The sequence below is a fragment of the Pseudophryne corroboree genome, chromosome 4 (assembly GCF_028390025.1).
Source record: "Pseudophryne corroboree isolate aPseCor3 chromosome 4, aPseCor3.hap2, whole genome shotgun sequence".
Lineage (NCBI taxonomy): Eukaryota > Metazoa > Chordata > Amphibia > Anura > Myobatrachidae > Pseudophryne > Pseudophryne corroboree.
This window is the reverse complement of record NC_086447.1, coordinates 598,205,862-598,227,904: the sequence shown is the minus strand read 5'-3', so window position 1 is coordinate 598,227,904 and position 22,043 is coordinate 598,205,862. Positions and strand designations below refer to the sequence as shown.

General features: G+C 44.0%; 1 protein-coding gene across 1 annotated transcript in view; it reads right to left on the bottom strand.

Moving 5' to 3' along the window:
* The window catches only part of CAPN9 (calpain 9), a 283,180-nt gene that overhangs the window by 17,640 nt on the left and 243,497 nt on the right, over nucleotides 1–22,043 (bottom strand). The window contains exons 16-18 of the mRNA XM_063917552.1: nucleotides 19,290–19,358; nucleotides 15,941–16,019; nucleotides 13,003–13,119 (exon numbers count right to left, since the gene is read on the bottom strand). Coding sequence (XP_063773622.1) covers nucleotides 13,003–13,119; nucleotides 15,941–16,019; nucleotides 19,290–19,358 — 265 coding nt within the window. The remainder of the gene's footprint in view (nucleotides 1–13,002; nucleotides 13,120–15,940; nucleotides 16,020–19,289; nucleotides 19,359–22,043) is intronic.

Here is a 22,043-nt window from a genome sequence, read left to right as displayed (position 1 = left end):
ACTTGGCCGTTCCCGTTTAACTCCTGCTGAGCGCCGAAGACGTCTCTCCGAGTTTCTCTGTCTCTATTGTGCAGCTCCGTCTCACACCATTAATGCCTGTCCCAAACGTCCGGGAAACTCCAAATCCTAGCTCGCCAAGGAGAGGGCCGGCTAGGAGTAATGATCTCCTCTCCATCTCCTCAAGATTGTAATCTCCCAGTCTCGCTTCAAGTTGCTCAACGTTATCGGAACGTCATTGCCCTCCTTGATTCCGGAGCAACTGGGAACTTTATTACCGAAGCCTATGTTAAACGGTGGTCCCTACCCACCGAGAGACTTCCTTCGTCCATTTCTTTAACTGCCATGGATGGCAGCAAAATTTTTGATGCAGTTATTTCTTTAAGGACTCTACCAGTTCGTCTGAGAGTGGGAGTTCTTCATTCCGAACTTATTTCTTTTTTAGTGATTCCAAGAGCCACACATCCTGTGGTCCTGGGCCTTCCATGGCTCCGTCTTCACAATCCTACAATTGATTGGACGACTACGCAAATCCTGGCATGGGGTTCCTCCTGTGCTGAGACATGTTTGTTTAAAGTATTGCCTGTCTGTTCTTCCTCCCCCAGGTCGTCTGATGTTCCACCTCCTCCATATCAAGATTTCACGGATGTGTTCAGTAAAGCTTCTGCTGATATCCTTCCTCCTCATAGAGAATGGGACTGTCCGATTGATCTCGTTCCAGGGAAGGTTCCACCTCGAGGCCGAACTTATCCGTTGTCTCTGCCTGAGACGCATTCTATGGAGGAATATATTAAAGAGAACCTAGCAAAGGGGTTCATTCGACCTTCTTCTTCTCCAGCCGGCGCAGGCTTCTTTTTTGTAAAAAAGAAAGATGGTGGTCTGCGGCCGTGCATCGACTACAGAGGTTTGAACGACATTACCATCAAGAACCGTTATCCTTTACCCCTGATTACTGAGCTCTTTGACAGAGTTAGCGGAGCTACCATCTTTACAAAGCTGGACTTGCGAGGTGCATACAATCTCATCCGGATCCGTGAGGGTGACGAGTGGAAGACCGCCTTTAACACCCGTGACGGACATTATGAGTACCTCGTCATGCCCTTCGGATTGAGCAATGCTCCAGCTGTCTTCCAGAATTTTGTCAATGAGATCTTCAGAGACATTCTATACCGTCATGTCGTGGTCTATCTAGACGATATCCTCATTTTTGCCAACGATTTAGAGGAACATCGTTTTTGGGTTAAAGAGGTTCTGTCCCGTCTCCGTGTCAATCATCTCTATTGCAAATTAGAAAAATGCGTCTTTGAAGTCAAGTCCATTCCGTTTCTAGGGTACATTGTGTCCGGTTCCGGACTAGAGATGGATCCTGAGAAACTACAAGCAATCCAAAATTGGCCGGTACCCTTAACCCTCAAAGGGGTCCAGAGGTTCTTAGGGTTCGCCAACTATTACCGAAAGTTTATACGAGACTTTTCCACCATTGTGGCGCCTATTACTGCTTTCACTAAGAAGGGTGCTAACCCGTCCAAGTGGTCTGAAGAAGCCATGCAAGCATTTCATCTTTTAAAACAAAGGTTCATCTCTGCGCCTGTTCTGAAACAGCCTGACATCGACTCTCCTTTCATCTTAGAGGTGGATGCCTCCTCCGTTGGAGTAGGAGCGGTGTTATCTCAGAGGGCTAAAGATGGCCATTTACACCCTTGCAGTTTCTTCTCCCGGAAGTTCTCCCCAGCTGAGCGCAACTATGCCATTGGCGACCAGGAGTTGCTAGCCATCAAGCTCGCTCTAGAAGAGTGGAGGTATCTGTTGGAGGGAGCTTCTCATTCAATCACCATACTTACAGACCACAAGAACCTTTTATACCTGAAGGGCGCACAATGTCTCAACCCTCGTCAGGCCAGATGGGCACTTTTCTTTTCCAGGTTCGACTTTAAACTCCAGTTCTGTCCGGGCTCTCAGAATCGCAAGGCCGATGCCCTTTCCCGCTCATGGGAGCAAGAAAATGAGTCAGAGTCTTCAGACAAGCATCCTATTATAAATCCGTTGGCATTCTCCACGGTAGGGATGGACTCTACGCCCCCATCAGGGAAAAGTTTTGTGAAGCCGATGCTAAGGAAGAAGCTCATGCATTGGGCCCATGCTTCCCGTTTTGCCGGACATACAGGTATCCAAAAAACCCTGGAGTTTATCTCTAGGTCCTATTGGTGGCCAACTCTGAAAAAGGACGTCTTGGAGTTTATTGCATCTTGCCCAAAGTGTGCCCAACATAAAGTATCCCGCCAGTCGCCTGCGGGGCAACTGGTTCCACTATCCGTTCCCCGTCGACCATGGACCCACTTGTCGATGGATTTCATTACAGACTTACCCATGTGCAACAAGTTCAATACCATCTGGGTGGTAGTTGACCGGTTCACCAAGATGGCACACTTCATTCCTCTCACCGGTCTTCCGTCAGCTTCCAAGTTGGCTCAAGTATTCATACAAGAGATCTTCCGACTCCACGGTCTTCCTGAAGAAATTATCTCAGATCGAGGAGTTCAATTCACAGCCAAATTCTGGCGAAGTTTATGTCAAGTCCTCCAAGTCAAGCTAAAGTTTTCCACGGCTTACCATCCTCAGACCAATGGTCAAACCGAGAGGGTGAATCAGGACTTGGAGGCCTTCCTCCGCATCTATGTGTCCTCCTCTCAAGATGACTGGGTTCAATTACTTCCCTGGGCCGAGTTCTGTCATAACAACCAGTATCATTCTTCATCTGCTTCAACACCATTCTTCACTAACTTTGGATTCCACCCTAAAGTCCCTGAGTTCCAACCGCTTCCAGCAACTTCTGTTCCCGCAGTGGATATCACCTTGCATCAGTTTGCCAATATCTGGAAGAGCGTACGATCAGCTCTGCTCAAGGCATCGTTCAGGTACAAGAAGTTTGCGGATAAGAAGCGTCGAGCAGTTCCTGCTCTCAAGGTGGGTGATCGGGTATGGTTATCCACGAAGAATTTGAGGTTAAGAGTTCCCAGTATGAAGTTTGCACCTCGCTATATCGGTCCTTTCAAGATTGAACAAGTCATCAATCCTGTTGCTTACAGACTCCAGTTGCCTCCCTTCTTAAAAATACCCAGGACATTCCATGTTTCCCTGTTGAAACCGCTGATCTTGAATCGGTTTCATTCCTCACTTCCTCCAACTCCGAAAGTCCAAACTCAACGAGGCATTGAGTATGAAGTGGCCAAGATCCTGGACTCACGTCACCGTTACGGTCAACTACAATATCTTATTGACTGGAAGGGTTATGGTCCTGAGGAACGTTCATGGACCAATGCTTCTGATGTCCATGCTCCTGCCTTGGTCCGGAGATTCCATTCCAAGTTTCCTCAAAAGCCAAAGAAGTGTCCTGGGGCCACTCCTAAAGGGGGGGGTGCTGTCACGATCCGGGTATCTGGACGCCATTTCTTACCCATCAGATGCCTCCTAAGGCTGGCTCAGCGCTCCAGGACCGGATCCCATCTGTTATCCTGATGTGTACATTCCTGTATCCTCTCCTGTCACTCTGGGACGCTGTCACAGTAAACGCCATATTACACCTGGCATGGCGTCTCCCGCGGCCTCCGCCGCCGTCCCTGAACTTCTGCATGCAGAGTGTCTGAGTGGCGATTACGTCAGCCGCGGCCTCCGCTGTGTCCGCGTGGTTGGATGTGCATCTGTCAGCCTGGCGCCTCCTGTCTCCGGTGGCCGGCGCCGCCATTACTGTTTTCATTACCACATGGATTACAAACCAAACTTCCCTCCAAGAGTCTGCATGGGCGCAGCCATCTTGGATTCTGTCAGCTGATCATTTCCACCAATCTGTTCTCAGTATTGATAATCTGCATAATTGCCTAGCCAATCCCTTCCTTGCTGCAGGTATAAATACACTATGCCTGAGCAAGGAAGGCGTCAGTGCTTTGGTTGTCAAACCTAGTTCCTGTTTGTCTCTCTCCTGTGATTGTCTTCCAGGTTCCAGCTCCTGTCTCAAGACTTCCACCATAGAGACCCGCACCAGCATTCCACCTGCGGTGTAGCCTGACTCTCCAATCCATTGTGGATTCATCTGTTTCCAGCTACAACATTACCTGCTTCCAGCTCAGCTTCCAGCAGAGTACAGCTTCCCTTAAAGGGCCGGTGTCCTTTCTACACTTTACCACTCTCCACCGGTATTATTATTTCTCCGCTCTCAAGTTCTACATTTCAGTTCATATTTCATCGCTCCCAAGTTCATTTATTATTTAACTGGTTCCAGCCAGTATCCACTCCGTGCTAACAACAGTCTGGTTCCAGCCAGTATCCACAGCAGCTGTTTTATCTTCAGCAACCCAGCTTTTCCTGGAACACCAGCTGGCACAATCCTGGGTTATCTCCATTGCTACAGTCGGGCCTGGTAAGGACTTTCCATCTAGAAGATCATAAGAACTATCTCACACTACCAGTGCCCTGTGGCTCCTGCCATCCTGTAGTACCCAGGAACTGTATTTATTCTTTGCTGACTTTTACGTTTTCTTTTACTGCTGCTGTGTTGCGGAGTTGTCATAATAAACATCATTGACTTTTATCCAAGTTGTCGTGGTCACGCCTTCGGGCAGTTATTATTCATGTTACTTACATGTCCAGGGGTCTGATACAACCTCCCAGGTTCCGGTACATCTCAGCCCCTACAACTGAGGCTGCCTCCCGTCAGCTCAGGCCCTCAGTTGTGACACTACTTAGTAGCACAGCATAATAGACGTTTGATTATAAGGAGTAGCTAACAAGTATAATATATTTTCCTGAGAACAGTAATATGCAAATGAAATCAATAGCAGTTAAGTTTCTTCCCTTTTTAGTTTACAATATCACAAAAATCTTTGTGTATCAGTGGGTAAGGATGAACTAATATCTTAAAACTATGCTCAATCAGTGTGACTATATAGTTCATAATTATGCGGGACTTAAACTTAGAAAGCACAATATATTGCTTATTGTGCCTTTCTTGATGACCATATAATTGCTTAAATTGATTAAATCTATAATCCCGCATTTTAATTGACTTTCATAATTTTGCAGGATTTAAATACAGATAGCACAATATACTGCCTATTGAGCTGGTTTTTTGATGATAATATAAGTGCCTACATTTATAATCAGTGCACTTTTTAAGCCTTGGTCCCTGATAAAATTTAAAGATACAATATGCTCATGTGTGGCAGGAACTATTTTTTCTTTAAGCCTAAATTAATCAAGTCTCTCTATCTTCAGACAGCGGTCTATTATAAGCTTCAAACCTGATTTCAGTGTGCGGTTTATATTTAAAATCATAACACAGATTTGGTCTGTATACCATAACTATGTGTTATAATGACAGTCCATGCAGAGTTGGTTTGTATACTCTAAGGTTGGACCATGATGTCAGTTTATGCACGATTAGCATAGTGCGTTATATTGTTTCTGTGCAGGGTAAATAATGGTTGCTTTATTTTTACACTGAAACTTATATTTCAGTTTGGACACACCCCACCCATATCTTACTCTCTCTGCACATGTTATACCCCCCCCCCCCTCCCTGCAGTGCACATATTTTGGCCATTAGCTAACAAATTTTCTGCTCCGATCAGATCTGAACTAGGCCCTCTGGCACAAAACCAGAGTCTTCTGCACCGCCCGGAGAGGAGGGGGTCTACAGGGAGCCTGCACTGGACCCCCCTCCTCTCTTAAACCGCCCCTGCGTTGATGAACATAAATGGAATTAACTGATGATGCCAGTCACAAGAATGCTTTTTGCTTTATGACGACAACTAGCATGCTCTCTATGTCATATTATGGTAACTAGCATGCTATCTGTATTGTGTGACCATCATCAGTATGCTCTGTGTGACACTAGAATGCTCTCTTTATATTATAATGGTAATTATGTTGCACTCTGCATTTTATGGTGGTCATTAGAATGTTCTCTGTATGGCAGTCACTATCATACTCTGTATATTGCAAATAGTTTAAAATTATGTGCTCTGTATTGTATGGCATTCATTAGGAGACTATCCTATGTAATGTATCTTTGGAGCCTCCATTTACCAGGTACAGTAGCTAGCTATTGTGCAGAGGGGGGTTCTGCTCTCTTCCAGTGCCTTCTTAACTCCCTCCACCATATACCCCTATTCCTCCCCTCTCTTTCTGTTGTGCAGCAAATGTTTTCATTTCTCTCTCTCTCTCTCTCTCTCTCTCTCTCTTCTCTTTCTCATGGGACTCCTCCTCTCTACCCTCCTACTGTCCCTTGCAGCACCCACTGAAAGCTGTGGGAGTGGGGCCGCCCCTAATCTCTAGTGCAGTGGTTCTCAAACTCGGTCCTCAGGAACCCACACAGTGCATGTTTTGCAGGTAACCCAGCAGGTGCACAGGTGTTAATTACTCATTGACACATTTTAAAAGGTCCACAGGTGGAGCTAATTATTTCACTTGTGATTATGTGAGGAGACCTGCAAAACATGCACTGTGTGGGGTCCTGAGGACCGAGTTTGAGAACCTGTGCTCTAGTGTACAACTGCTAGAGCAGAGGTTCTCAGAAGGCACCCCAATGGTCCAGGTTTTAAGTTCATCCCTGCTTGGCCACAGGCAACTTAATTATTGTAGCACATTAGTCAATTTGATTTAACCATCTGTGCTTAACCATGAATACCTGGACCATTGGGGTGGCTTGAGGGTTGCGTTTCAGATCCTCTGTGTTAGACATAGATGAAGGATATTATATTACTGACTCGAATGGTATCCATTTGGATTTAATGGCATATTGATTGCTGTTTACAAAATATATAAATTACTATACAAAAGGGAGTACTGTTGCTGGATTCATGTTTTTCAGCACATGAAAATTGGAAGAAATAACTTATTGTATAACGTTATTGCGGTTATCGGTTCAGCACACACCTAGGGGTATATCTATTAAAGGTCGTGTCCGTTTCAATTGAAGCTGAAACCGGGCAGATGTTAAATCAGTGCTTTTTAGACAACAATATTCCATCAGTTTTGAAACCAATGGCAAATTGACCTTTAATAAATTTACCGCTTAGTGTACTGTACGTTATTGTAAATGCAGAATGTGTTTATTAAAGCTCTGATATTCCTGAGGGAGGATGTCTACAGCATGTTTGGTAACGCCTTTGTTAATAAGCATCTAGTTTAAGTACTGTAAGCTTTTTCAGGTACCAGTAAAAGAGCAAAGTGGTAGCAGTAAGTACTCTTTTACAACTGGTATGCACAGGGCTGCCATCAGAAATTGTGGGGCCCGGGACTGACAAAATAGATAGGGCCCCTCCCTCCCCATAAAAAAAGCTTCAATGCTCCACCCCTATGTGATGTCATACATTGTGATGTTACACATAAGTGGAGTGTTGTGGACCTACAGGAACGGTTCACAGGGAGCTGATGTACACATAAGGCTGTTTTAAGCAATCCTCCCTGCGCATCAACCTGCTGTTGATTCACAGACTGGTGCAGCTCTACAGGTATTGGCAGTAGGAGCCAGGGGAGGGCCCCTTCTCTGTAAGGGCCCGGGAAACCAGTCCCCACAGTCCCCCCCTGATGGCTGCCCTGGATGTGCAGTTGGCACTTGCAGTCGGTGGGTGTCCTTAGGCCACTGAAAGAATAAGGAATCTCAAGGTGAATATGTAAAACCACATGGGTTCAGCACCGGGTGTTTCCCCTGTACCCCTGTGGGCCAGTCTGACCTTGTACTGATTATGAGTTTAGTCATTGTCTCTGTTGCTGATGGGATTGAAAGCAGGGTGTTCAAATACTAACATAAAATGCACCATTCCTGATGTTATGAAACTGGAGCCGTGCATCTGGACTTACATGGAAACACTATTTTGCTTTATTATTGTTATTATTATTAGTACTACTAGTTAAAAGCCTGTCAAAATGACGGACACCAGGGCCGGATCATAGGGGAGGGGGTGGTCGCTACTACCACAGGAGCGGACAAGTTTCTGGAAGTCTTGCTGCTGGGAGCCGGGGCTCTGTCATGCTGAGCAGGTGTGTGTGTGTGTGTGTGTCATAGGCGTGCGCAGCTCATTTTATTAGGGGGTGCACCCCCCGGAGGGGCATGTCTAGCACCGCCTTTTGGGCGTAACAAGCACCGCCTTTTGGGCGTGTCTAGCACCACCCATAGACATGTCTAGAACTATTTTACATTCTCTCAGTAAAATCACATGGCTTATTCTAATTTCTCCCTAATAATAAAGTAGATATAATATACCCCAGAGAAATAAAAATGAAATATAATGGTGCGACCACCAGGCAGTACTGATGGTCTGCTACGGCATAACCCTGAGTGCTAGCTGCCGCTGTATCCTATTCACAGCTTACACTTCCCCAATCTATCCCTGATCTAGTGGCGGAACTAGAGAGTGATGGGCCTAAGTGCATATGCATTCCCCTCCCCACCCCCACCCCACACACACCCCTTGCACCCCCCAGCACTACACCCTAATTTTGAGTGGGCCACTCTGAAAAGTACGGGAGATTTATTGAGCCAAATGGGAGGTGATCATGAGACCGCCTGTCGGAAAACTGGCACCGTGCCCGCCGAGTGGCTTTCTAGCGCTCACTCCACTGCAGGCACACTGGTGGTCGGTATCCCGCTGTCGGGATCATGACAGCCGGGACGAACATTTCCATTTTAATATAAGACAAGTAAGGTTATAATTTACACATGTGCCATCAGAGCCTCATTTGCCTCTTTCTATGCCAACAGACCCCTCCTATGCAATACACCAGCATTTGTCACACATGTCCCCATGCTCAGCAGCTACTGACAGTAGTGCCCCTTATTCACATTATGAGACAAAATTCACATTATGCCACAGAGTATGAGCCGAAATTCACATGACCCCACACAGTATGAGCTAAATTCACATTACGCCACACAGTATGAGCTGAAATTCACATGACCCCACACAGTATGAGCTAAATTCACATTACGCCACACAGTATGAGACAAAATTAACATTACGCCCCACAGTATGAGCTGAAATTCACATGAACCCACACAGTATGAGCTAAATTCACATTACGCCACACAGTATGAGACAAAATTCACATTACGCCACACAGTATGAGACAAAATTAACATTACGCCCCACAGTATGAGCTGAAATTCACATGACCCCACACAGTATGAGCCGAATTCACATTATGCCACGCAGTATGAGACAAAATTAACATTACGCCCCACAGTATGAGCTGAAATTCACATTACCCCACACAGTATGAGCTGAAATTCACATTACACCACACAGTATGAGCCGAAAATCATATTACGCCACACAGTATTAGACAAAATTCACATTACACCACACAGTATGAGCCAAAATTCATATTATGCCACACAGTATGAGCTGAAATTCACATTACGCCACACAGTATGAGCAAAAATTCAGATTATACCACACTGTATGAGCTGAAATTCACATTACGCCACACAGTATGAGCCAAACTTCACATTACGCCACACTGTATGAGCCGAACTTCACATTACTCCACACTGTATGAGCCGAAATTCACATTACACCACACAGTATGAGCCGAAATTCACATTACGCCACACAGTATGAGACGAAATTCACATTACGCCACACAGTATGAGCCGAAATTCACATTACGCCACACAGTATGAGACGAAAGTCACATTACGCCACACAGTATGAGTCGAAATTTCACCCTTTGACATACAGTATGAACTGAAATTAACGTTACGCCACACAGTATGATCCAAAACACACGTTATGTCACACAGTATGATCCAAAACACACGTTATGTCACACAGTATGAGCCGGAATTCACATTATGGCAAACAATATGCCACCAGCAGTGCCAGATACACATAATACCCCCGTAGTGCTCGCCGTTATTACAATAGTATAACACATTATTAATAATAAATATTTTGAGGGATACAAATAATCCATAGTAATAATAAAATCCAAATTTAACATATTAAACACGCTATCTGTCAGTGTGTCAGTGACACACTGACAGATAGCGTGTGTCTTAAGGCCCATATACACTGTGCGATTTTTGCCCAGTGTGTATGCACCTTTACACTCTCTGCTGAGTGCTGAACTGTCTCAGGCTCGCTCAGCTGTGTCCTCCGCTCTGGTGGCGGATCCGATTCATCCTGAGAGGAACGCTACCTGAGCTGGGCCTGTGATGTTGGCGTGGCTGGCGGTGGCAGTTACAGGACAGTGAGGACACGGCGCAGAGGCAAATGCAGGATTTTTATGGGGGGGTTCCATATATATATATATATATATATATATATTCAGCAAAAACAATGGGCGGCACTCCTAGGAGATGTTAATAATTAAACTACATCACAGCATGTCACCAATCACGTAGTACACATACTGTACACACACAGCATACATTGACACAGTAAACTCAATTAATAGTGAACATACACATAGATAACATACATACATACATACATACATCACATATAGCAGTAGTATACAACATGCATATATACAGTAGAGTAGACACACACAGTAGCATAGATATACACAGCAGACACAGCTGACACCATAGTATACATACTGTAGTGTACACACATATCTTTTCACCAAAAAATAAAACACAGCCACCATAATTGCATATAGACGCTGCCAGCCCCTGCCGGGTCAGCGAGATCCCGCCCGGCCAGTATCTTTAATCAAAGACGCCCGCGTACCCATCCCCCACCGGACCCGCCACTACCACAGTTACCCCCTAACATGCATCTCATACCTACAGACCGGAGACGCTGCATCTGACTAGGCCAGTCCACCCCCATGAGAAGAAAAATGCCTGAGGAGCAGCTCTCACTCACCCCCCTGCATGTGCAAAGCCGCTGGAGGAGACTGGAGAGCGCGGGCGGGAGGCGGAGCTTGACATCAGTCACCCCCTGTGCGGCTGCTGCGCTGGGCAGCCGTTCGTGACACCAGCATGAGCCTCTAGAATTATTTTGTCCACGGCGGCGAGCGGCAGGCGCAGCAACACCGTTTGTCAGTGTCAGACTGCAATGAGCAGAGCTGGCACTGCGGCGGCTTATCGCGAACATCGCAGGCATGGGGGTGCCGGACATTAGGGGGTGCCTGTGCGCACCAGGCACCCCCCGTGCGCACGCCTATGGTGTGTGTGTGTGTGTGTGTGTATGTGTGTGTGTGTGTGTGTGTGTGTGGCATTAGCCTTTTATATATATGTAGATGTAGTAAATCTGTAATGGGCAGGCTACAATGATGCTGTACTATATACACCGGTACTGGCATGTGTAAGCTCCTGGCCAGTCTCGTGGTAGAGAACAGCAGCTGGCTGGAGGGTGTCTGCATATGGCCTGTGCGGGGTGTGGTTGGGGTGAGCAGAGGATCCCACCCTTCCACTGGCACACAGTATATATAATGCAGCTGAGCTGGTTATCTGCCTCCTCCTCACCCACATCATCTGCAGCCCCAGCACCAACCCCTCCTCCTCTCGGTCACTGCACTGCTCACCCCCACACAGAGTCTCAGCCCTCCCTGGGCTATTTCATTTTCTCCACCCCGCTGTTACGTGTCCCAGGGGCCTTCGCGCTGAGCGATGCGGGACTGTCTGGTGGTTCCTGCATCTGTTTCCTGGATACTGCTGCTACTTGTTGATGAGTCCCGTTATGACAAGTAACCTGGGATTGCAGCATAGTATATGGCGTATGGGGTCAGGGTATGTTCTATATGGTGGGAACAGTATATGGAGGAGGGGGGTGCCCTGTATGTAGGGGGCACTTTATGGAGGGGTATAGGGATGCAGTGTGTATATATGGGCAGTATATGGTTGGTGGTGCAGTGTATATAGGGACAGTATACAGTGGGGGTGCAGTGTACATATGATGTGTGTGTCCCGGCAGCACCACAGATGTGAGGAGCAGTGTTATACAAAGCCCTGAAACAGGATAAATTGCACGGTGATGAAGTACCAGCCAATCAGCTCCTAACTGCCATGTTACAGGCTGGATTTGTAAAATGACAGGAGCTGGTTGGCTGGTACTTTATCACGGTGAAATGTATCACTTTTCAAGGCTTAGTACATCTCCCCTTTAGCCTTTTATATAAGTCATTATAAATGGCAACTGCCACACCAAAAACCTACCCCTACCCCCACTCTCTCTGCCCACAGCTCTCCATATGCAGCAAGTGCTAATAAACAGTCAGATCAGTATTTTTAATTAATTAACAGTAGGCTGTAACATCTCCCTGCAGTATCACTTTCACTTTCAGCACACAAAGGAGTCATTTGGACCATGTAGTGGCCTCTAGTTGCCGCATATAACAGATGTTTGGAGCAGCCTTAGCCTTTTATTATATAGGATTACTATTATTATTATTATTATTATTATTATTATTATCCTACATAATTAACATGCTAAAATGTTGCTTATGGTACTAAACTTTCATAGGCCTACTTGTTTTCACTATATATATATTTCCATTACACAGCAATAGTCTTAAGCTGGGTACACCCTGTGTAATGTATGAGCCATTTCAGCGAACGGTTAATATATATCGCTAGTTGGGTCAGCAGGTGTGTACACCCAATATGTTTAGCACAGATGATGGCCGATATATATCTGCAGATATATAAGTGCATCTGGCTGTGTGTACTGGCAGTCCGCCTACTGCCCGTACATTTGCTGCAGGGACTGATGACATGGCTGCGCGTACAACTGCCTGCTCACCTGTGACATCAGAACGACACATCGATCGGCCAATCGGTAGTGTGTATACTCACCTGAATCAGCTGTTCTGGTGGTGCCAGTATGTACCCAGCATAAGATATAGAACACATCCAACTTTGTGTCTCTCCAAAATTTAGATCAGATCATTATAGATACGAGTTTGTTGCAAGATATAATTTTTGCCAGAAAACTGTTGACATTTGTGTTACTGTAGGTCTCCAAGGAAACAAAAAACTTTAAGCCATGTTATACTCACTGCAAGCATTGTCCAGTCGAATTATACAGTTCAGAAAATCATCGAACTCTATTTGATAACTGTCATCAGCGTATCTCAAGACGATCAGTTGCAAGATTATGTTATTAAGCTGATATCCTAGAGAATGATATACAAACTGATGTTTATTACATTGTATTTAAGTGACAGTTACAATGAAATTCTGCAATTATTATTATTATACAGTCAAGGTATAAAAAAAATGGCATTTTGTTTGTGCACTCAGCAACATTCTATCCAGTATTTACCTTCAAAATATTCACATATTATATCCTTTGTATGCTATTTACAGGTATGTGTTATAAATCCAACTAGAACAAAGAATTCTACTTTGTGAAACCATACTGCACTTCAGAGAGCAAATAAAAAATGTGCCCCTAGGGGTATGGTAGAACCCACAGTGGGCACCACTGCCTGAGGGCCCAATCCCTTCTCTACGGGATCAGGATCCTGACTATGCACTTTAATTATACAATATACAGATGTTACATTATAATGGCCAGTGCTTTTGCATTTTCTACAGTGCATTGCTGGGGATGTGGTCAGCAACCCGGCGCACTGGATGACCCTGAAATCCCGACACATCACAGGATCCCGGCACCGGAATCCTGATGGTAAGTATTGGGGTAAGGGTTAGGGCCCCGGGGATGGGGTGGGGGGTAGAGCTAGGCACCACTGAGGGGGGGTTTAGCCATAACCGCCACACCCCTTTGTCTTACCCCTGGTCGCCACCCCCTGTGATTAGCCGTAGCTGACACCCCCTGTGTCCCTAGCTGCCACTCCAGGCAGGTTAGGGTTAGGGTAGGGGGCGGGGAAGGGGTAAATGATTGCGACCGCTGACATCACTGCCATTGGCAAATCATATCACACCCCATTGCTGTTATTAATTTGGTACAGTACATTATCATGCATGCACTAGCAGTATGTACTATACATACTAAATACTTATAAAGGTGCCAAGGCCATGCACTCTCTAATGGTTAGCTAAGCCTCTGCGGAGGTTGACCACACCCCCATTGGAGGATAGCCACACCCCTAAGTATGTACCCCAATCCTGGCATTTCCCGGTGGGCCCTTTATGCCCCAGTCCAGCACTGGTACTAACAGATTAAGAGCTGTGTGAGTTAATGCATCCTAAGTCAACTGCAGTAGGAAAACTAGATCAGCCCAGCAAATGTGTGCTACTCAAAGGAGTAGGCAGTATTTTCCCTGCATTTGCACCCTTTACATCTTACATTGTATGCACCTTTATGCTAGAGACCCTCATGATAATATGCAAATGCTCGTTTCAACCTTCTCCTGGTGTACTTCCGTGCAAGAATTGAGATGAGCACTTTCTGCATATATGCACATTGTAACATCTCTAGTGATTCTAGTAGTTCTTTGTAAGGATATTCATATGCCTATCCCAAGCATGTTTAAATTGCTCTACAGTCTTAGCCTCTAGCACTTCTGACAGGAGGCTATTCCACCTCCATAGTATCTCCAGTGTTCTAGTCCACGCACAGAAACTTCATAAAGCCACCAAGCTTCCTGCATACTGCCTCTCCTCCAACTGCAACCCTAGACTCCAGCCCGGGAACACAAACACACCCAGATCTAACAGGCCCTTCTTGATATATCTGATGTGTCCAGTGCCCTGAAGGTAATTCCAGGATCTGCGTAAAGCTTTGAGTGTGGAAGCTAGTCTGATTGGCCAAGGTAGTGAACACCAAAGTATAAGAGCAGCACAAGATAAGCTTTAGAGATGGTAGTGATAGGTGAAGGTTAGTTACAACTGGTTGCCCTATCCTTGTCCCTGTGCTTGTCCTTCCCTGACCTTGTGCCTGATTCAGTTGCACCCACAGGAGTGTTTCTAAAGTGTTTGCATACACCGACCCTTCATTGTTCACATTGGAAGCCATACTCAGTTGGAAAATCTACACCTGCCAAAGTGCTGTTGGAAGTTTTGATGGAGCGATCTATAGTGGCTTCTGCACAAAGCGGTATTATAGCATCTACAAATGCTCCAAATGGTAATCCTTGTACATTCATATCTAAGGACGTACACCAGGGAAGGGCTATAAGGCAGCATTTGCATTAAGTCACAGATGGGCAACTGCCAATAGGCATAGGGGTGTCTGTGTCCCCTGTGAATCAGATCCCTTGAGTTTATTGTAATGTTTTATTTTCTTGAGGTGTACTTATGCTATGGTGTGCTGTACGTATACTGTGACACTTGTCTATCCTGTGTATGGTGCTGTGTCCACTTTGTGGCGTCTGATAAATAAATGATAATAAGAAGATGCAATTTTGGGAAATGCTTTGTATAGTAGAAATAGAATTAAAAATGACAGGCAGAAAAATGGAAGTAATAATGAAGTGAATGAAGAAAATAGCATGGTAGCAGCATTGTTGAAATTCTATTTTTTAATTGTAGGATAAAACTCCTGAGATAGGAAACGATGACGAGAGCATCAGTAAATGTTTTAGTGGTGTCATTTCTGAGAGAAGGATGGATAAAAGATATTCATAGATCAATAGGAAATAGTCAAAGGCAGTAGGCAGATAGCGTAGATAGACAAGGAAGAATTAATAGTCATCCAGAACATTAGTGCTGTTTTAGTGATTAGTGCACAGATTAATAGTGGTCACAAGTATACCAGTTTGAGGAAAAAGATAAAGGAATGGCTTTTTAATTATTGGAGTAATCAATATATGCTTAATAGAAGATTACAAATTAATATAAAAAAAGATAAGGATTTGAATTAATTGAAAGATAAATCTGATGAATTATCAGACATTTCAGACTATTTTTTTTTTAATCAAATATTTTTCATGGTAATGTTCATTAATGTATAACAACAATTAGATACTGCTTCAATTGTAGCTCCATTGGATTTACGGTAAAACTGTTAACTTAAAAATAAAAATAGTTTACCTGCTGCCTTCAAAGCCAGTCGCAGTTCATATGAAGACATAGTTCCTGATTTATCTGTGTCAAACTTCAAAAAGATACCCTGAAACACAAATACCAAATTATATCATATTTCTGAGGCGGATTTAGGGGGAGGACGCCCCTAGGCACAACAGTAACTGCCTCTCCCCCACCTGCCTAATTTTATTATTTTTATTGATTGGTTACAAACCTTCATTTGATGATTGCTAATTTAATAGAATAATAAAAAAGCCACTATGACATTTTTTTATTTTTTATTTATATATACATATATACTAAGTAGGACAGCTTACTGGGGCAGTATGTGCATGTCCAACCCATTTACACTCCATTCAAGATTGTATATGGTACAGCACACTGGAAATATTCTGCAGTTACTGGTACTTTTTGTGCTGACAGTACCAACACAAGCATCTAAGTGTCGCTCCCAAACAAGTGCCGTCCCAAGGCACGTGCCTCACAGGAAATTCACCACTGTGTATATGTGCTTGTAGAAAGCAAAATCAGTGAGCGGAATCCTTACACTTATTTTATGTATAAATATAGAATTAAAAGCAAATCAAACTCTCATATTTTCTTCTTTATTTTCTAATTAACATTCCAGAAAGATGAGAAAATGTTATTAAGCTGCTATAGGGAGATAGGCTTACTGGTAAAAATATGTAGCTATTTTCTTGTGGATGCTGGTGCATAATTCATATTCATTTCAAATCAGAAAATCTTTTTTAGTAAGATTTATGGTCACACATAACTTGTTTTACAAGGGATACCTGACCTTTTCTTTTTTTTTTTACCTCCATGAGATCTGAGTAATATTATCAGAACAGGTGTCCAATGATCCCAAGATCCCTAAGACTGACACTGGTGCTGTTGGTTCTCCATAGCAGGATAATCAAATATTTGTATTTACAGAAATGTTAAAAATGAAAATCATGGCTACTACATGTTCATTTCCCTGTACTGTTCTTAGGTAATGGCGAACATTGATAGTAACACATACAGTACAGACAAATGGCATGTGCCTCCTGTAACTGAAGGAAGAATTTGTCCCTCCCTCATTGTCAGGGAGCAGTTCAAGATTTTTGTCCCCACTTGGCTCATTGATCCCATCCCCCCTACCTTCGTACCCTTTCTCCTAGTGTCTTCCTCCATTTTGCCCACTTTTTCAACATCTCCCTCTCTAGTGGCATCTTCCCCTCCACCTTCAAACAAGCTACTTTGCAACCCATTTCTCAGCCCCAGAGCTGTAACTAGACGTTCTGGTGCACTTTGCCAGAGAGAGAATGAAATAAACCCAAGGGCATACAGGGTTTAAATTAGGGCATCTGAAATAAATACATTTTTTACAGTGGTAAAGAAAAAACACATCTAATAAAGGTTAAACTTTAGTGCAGAAAACCATACAATTGCCAACATGCCATTCACCACATGCAGTGGCAAGGAAAGGCTCAATGGTGGTTCTGCAACTGTCAGTGAGGCCTCTTCTCCTGCCTCGTATGTTGATGATGCAAGCACTTCTCACTTAGAGTGTAGAAGAGGTCACTACATTGTGGCGATCGTGCTTGACACTAGCTTTATGTCATACATTGTGTCTTTCTTTCCAACTACCCAGATCTTAAGATAAGCAAAGAGCTTCTGGTGAGCAAATTGTCAGCTCAGGTGGTACATGACAAAATGACGTCTTCTCCTTTTCTGTCAACTGCTGCTGCCAGGAAAAAACTTAGCTTTCCCAAGAGATCCAGCTGTGATGCAGAGGAGTTAACACAACATTTTAACATGTAATCTGGTCTAACAGAATTGCTCAAAATTAGTGACACCTCTACCATAACTCTATCTGATATAGTCAGCATCCAAAGAATGGTGGGAGATTATTTAAATGACAGCATAAAAATAGGTATGTCACAGAGTCCCTTTCAGTAATAGAAGGAATAAAAAGGCAATTTGGAGGCCCTTGTACAAACTCACTTTGCATTATTTGAGCTGCCTACCCTCCAGTGTGTACTCAGAAAGAGTTTTCAGCACAGCCGGGAACCTTGTAAGTGATCGGTGTAGGATGCTACTTACTCAAAATGTGGAAAAAATAATATTCTTTAAAATGAACTGGAATTTCTACGAATTACTTTACTGGCAGTTACATCAAATTACAGAGACTTCTGTAATGGTGGATTCCAACGGTGATGAATTAATACATACCTCCCAACTTTACCGTATCACAAAGAGGGACTACTGCTTGGCGAAGCTGCAGCCGTCGAGGAAATGGGGGTGTGGTTTTGGAGAAGGGTGTGGCTTCAGAGAAAGGGGTGTGGCTTCACGGTATTGCAATCGCGTGCCATGGCCCCTGTTTCTCGTCACTATGGGGGCATGACCAGCGCTCAGTGAGCTGCTGGCATGCCCCAGTCCTTCTGTCTCCATGAATAGATGCTGTGTGTGCATACGCATAGCGTCTATTCACCGCTGCTCTGCTAAGAAGGGCAGCAAGTGCAGGAGCCTCCCAACTGCCCCCCCCACCACCACCACGGGACACTGCTGCCCATGGGTGGGACAGCGGGGCAGTAAAAAAAACCAACCAGGACTGTCCCGCGAAAATTGAGACAGTTGGGAGGTATGATTAATATAGAGTGAGGATGATGTACACTGATGAGGGTGAGGAATCGGATGGCGAGAATGACCTCTTCCAACTGTAGAGAGTATTAGCTGTCTTAAGCCCATTGGCAGCTTGTTTTGTGGGGGCCCAAACAAACCAAGCTTTTCGGCCACAAAAGTGGCAGTTCCCATCGCTGAAGTGCTTGTGGGTCTATTTACTAAGCCTTGGAGAGAGATAAAGTAGATGGCGATAAGGTACCAACCAACCAGCTCTTAACTGTCATTTTTCAAACACAGTCTGTAACATTAAGGTTAGGAACTGATTGGCTGGTACTTTATCTCTGTCCACTTTATCTCTCTCCAAGGCTTAGTAAATAGAACCCTATGTTTGTTAAACTGTGCATGTCTTTTTTAATATCCAGCATAAGAGTGGGTGGGAGGGCCCAAGAACAATTCCATCTTGTACCACTTTTCTTTTCTGCCAGTGCGGTGAGGCAATGTTTCACATTACACCACAAGTATGTTTGCCTGGTTTCTATATTACTGTTACTGCTAGTTCTGGTATTTGCACCTTGCCCTCTTCTTGGTCTGGCATTCATTTTTAAACATTCCTTTTTATTTTGTTTGCTGTACTTGACAAATGCATGGGATGCATTTGGGTGAGCTGCAATAAGCAAACTTTTATATTTATATACAGTACTTTCAAATTCACAAAAAGTTATATAAAAAAGATTCAGGTGCCTCTTACAATCCAAGTCTTCATCTTGTCCCAGAAAATTTTAAACTCTTCAAATCCAAGTTTCCCGTTGCCTGTAGTCTAGTGTATTAAATATTAAGGTATAAAACACACTTAACATTTTTACATAATTTATTTTATTTTCTTAAACAATACAGAAAAACGAATGCATACACATTAGCAGCATTGATTTGACAAAGTTTTGCTTATTTTTAGTTTTACGATAACTATGCCTTTAAGTGATGACAGAGCCAATTGAGATATTTCTATTCAATATTCACTTTCTAATTTAAATTCAGAATGGTCATTAGCCAGGAAATAAATTGTGTTATGAAAATGTAAATGGCGCAATAACTATATTGTTTAATAAATACGTTACTGTTTCTTCTGGCAGAGTTTACCTTGACATGCCATCGCTTTGTCTTTGTGATAAGCAATGTGCTTCAAAAAAGCCTTGTGCAAATTTTAATAAAGTGTTAAGATTTCCAAACTAAGGGGTTGATTCAAATCACCGACAGTTGAATAGCGCCGGGAATTAGCTCCCGGCGCTATTCAATACAGCGCCAAGTGACACTCAATTGTCGGGAATTTTTCTCTCACCCCCGGGGGATGAGGGAGGAAATCCGACAAAACTGCTGCCGCGCGGCCGGCGCGAGCCTGATTCTGTCAGGAATCAGCATCGCAGCGGAGCGTTAAGTCGGAGAATGCCCGTTCTCCAGACAAATCAACCTGTTAAGTCCGGGAGAACGGGCATTCGCCGACTTAACTTGAGATGAATTGAATAGCGCCGGGAGCTAATTCCTGGCGCTATTCAACTGTCGGTGAATTGAATCGACCCCTAAGATTGTTTTAGGCTGTGTCTCAGAAACTGTAGGCATGGTCTGCTAGGTCAATTGTAAAGCACAACGGAATATCCTGCGCTATATAAGACTGTTAATAAATAAATAAAGAGACGGCGTGGTTGAGTTGGAATAACAACAGATGACAGATAAAAGGCTAGAGGTAGACCAACATGAACTCTAAAGCTGGCTGGAATATGCATGTCCCCTAAACTTAGGCATATAATTGACTTGAAAACATGGTTATATTTCAGTTCAAAAGGAACATGGGAGGGTGAAGGTTATTGTTCTAAACATTTTGGAAAAAGATATCTTTCCTTCCTTTCAAGTAAGCTCTTAACTGAGGGCCTCCTCTGAGTTGTTTTTTTTTTTTTTTGTGTGGCTTACATGTGCATTTTCATACTGTGCAAAACAGATGTATTCATATAAGGATTTTGTGCATTTCTAAAACGTGCTGCCTCACATACCTGGAGAGATGAAACAAGGCTGGGGAAGTTGAGTATAAAAAGGCTGCAAGCATAGCATTTGGACGCTCCCCAGATACGCTTCATGGAGATGTACAGTGTTTTGTGGGTACCTGATTCCTTATGTGAGATAAATGTTGTAATGGACAGTAGTGCCACCTTGCCACTTATGATCGGATGCTTACACAACTGACACCTGTAGCTGATAGCGTTATTCAAATTTTGAATTTGTCATTTCCAATTGAACTATTGCAGGAAAATATTTACCTATTGGATTTTTTAAAAGATAAATTGGGGTGGTGGTGGTGGTGGTGGTGGTGGGGGTTGGTGTTTTCATTTCACTATATTTTATATGGTATAAGCAACTTTCACACTTATAATATCACTGGCAGGACACTATTCTATCATGTGTACATAACACATTGTTACATTATTTTGCATAGACAAATGGTAATTAGATTTTCACATTAATTACTGAAACTGCCAAGTCAAAATGCTATGCTTTTGTTTGATCAACGTATATGATTTTGTGTATCAGATAATTCATATGGTATCCGGATGATAGGTCAACAATGTATTGATCAACAGTCAATAGGTCGACACCATACGGTCAACATGCATTAGGTCGACAGGTACAAAAGTTTGACAGATTAAATGTTAACAGTGCTTAAGGTATACTTGCCTACTCTCCCGGAATGGCTGAGAGCGTCCCGAAGATTGGGTGACGCTCCTGATCACCCAAAAAGTTGGCAAGTGTTCTGGCTATCAGCCAAGTCCCCTGCATCCCCCAGGAACAGCACAAACATATCCTCCACAGCGGGGGTGCAGAAGACATGGGCCCTCATTCCGAGTTGTTCGCTCGCTAGCTGCTTTTAGCAGCATTGCACACGCTAAGCCGCCGCCCTCTGGGAGTGTATCTTAGCTTAGCAGAATTGCGAACGAAAGATTAGCAGAATTGCGCATAGAAATTTCTTATCAGTTTCTGAGTAGCTCCAGACTTACTCAGCCATTGCGATCAGTTCAGTCAGTTTCGTTCCTGGTTTGACGTCACAAACACACCCAGCGTTCGCCCAGACACTCCCCTGTTTCTTCAGACACTCCCGCGTTTTTCCCAGAAACGCCAGCATTTTTTCGCACACGCCCAGGAAACGGCCAGTTTCCGCCCAGAAACACCTACTTCCTGTCAATCACAGTACGATCACCAGAACGATGAAAAATCCTCGTTATGCCGTGAGTAAAATACCTAACTTTTGTGTAAAATAACTAAGCGCATGCGCTTTGCGAACCTTGCGCATGCGCAGTAAGCGACTAATCGCAATATAGCAAAAATCGGCAACGAGCGAACAACTCGGAATGACCCCCATGATTCACACTGAATTACCCTGCTTCACTATCCTGTTCATCTCAGCATAGTGTAGTGGGGGCGTGGTCACGATGACACAATCTTGTCGTCATGCACCGTG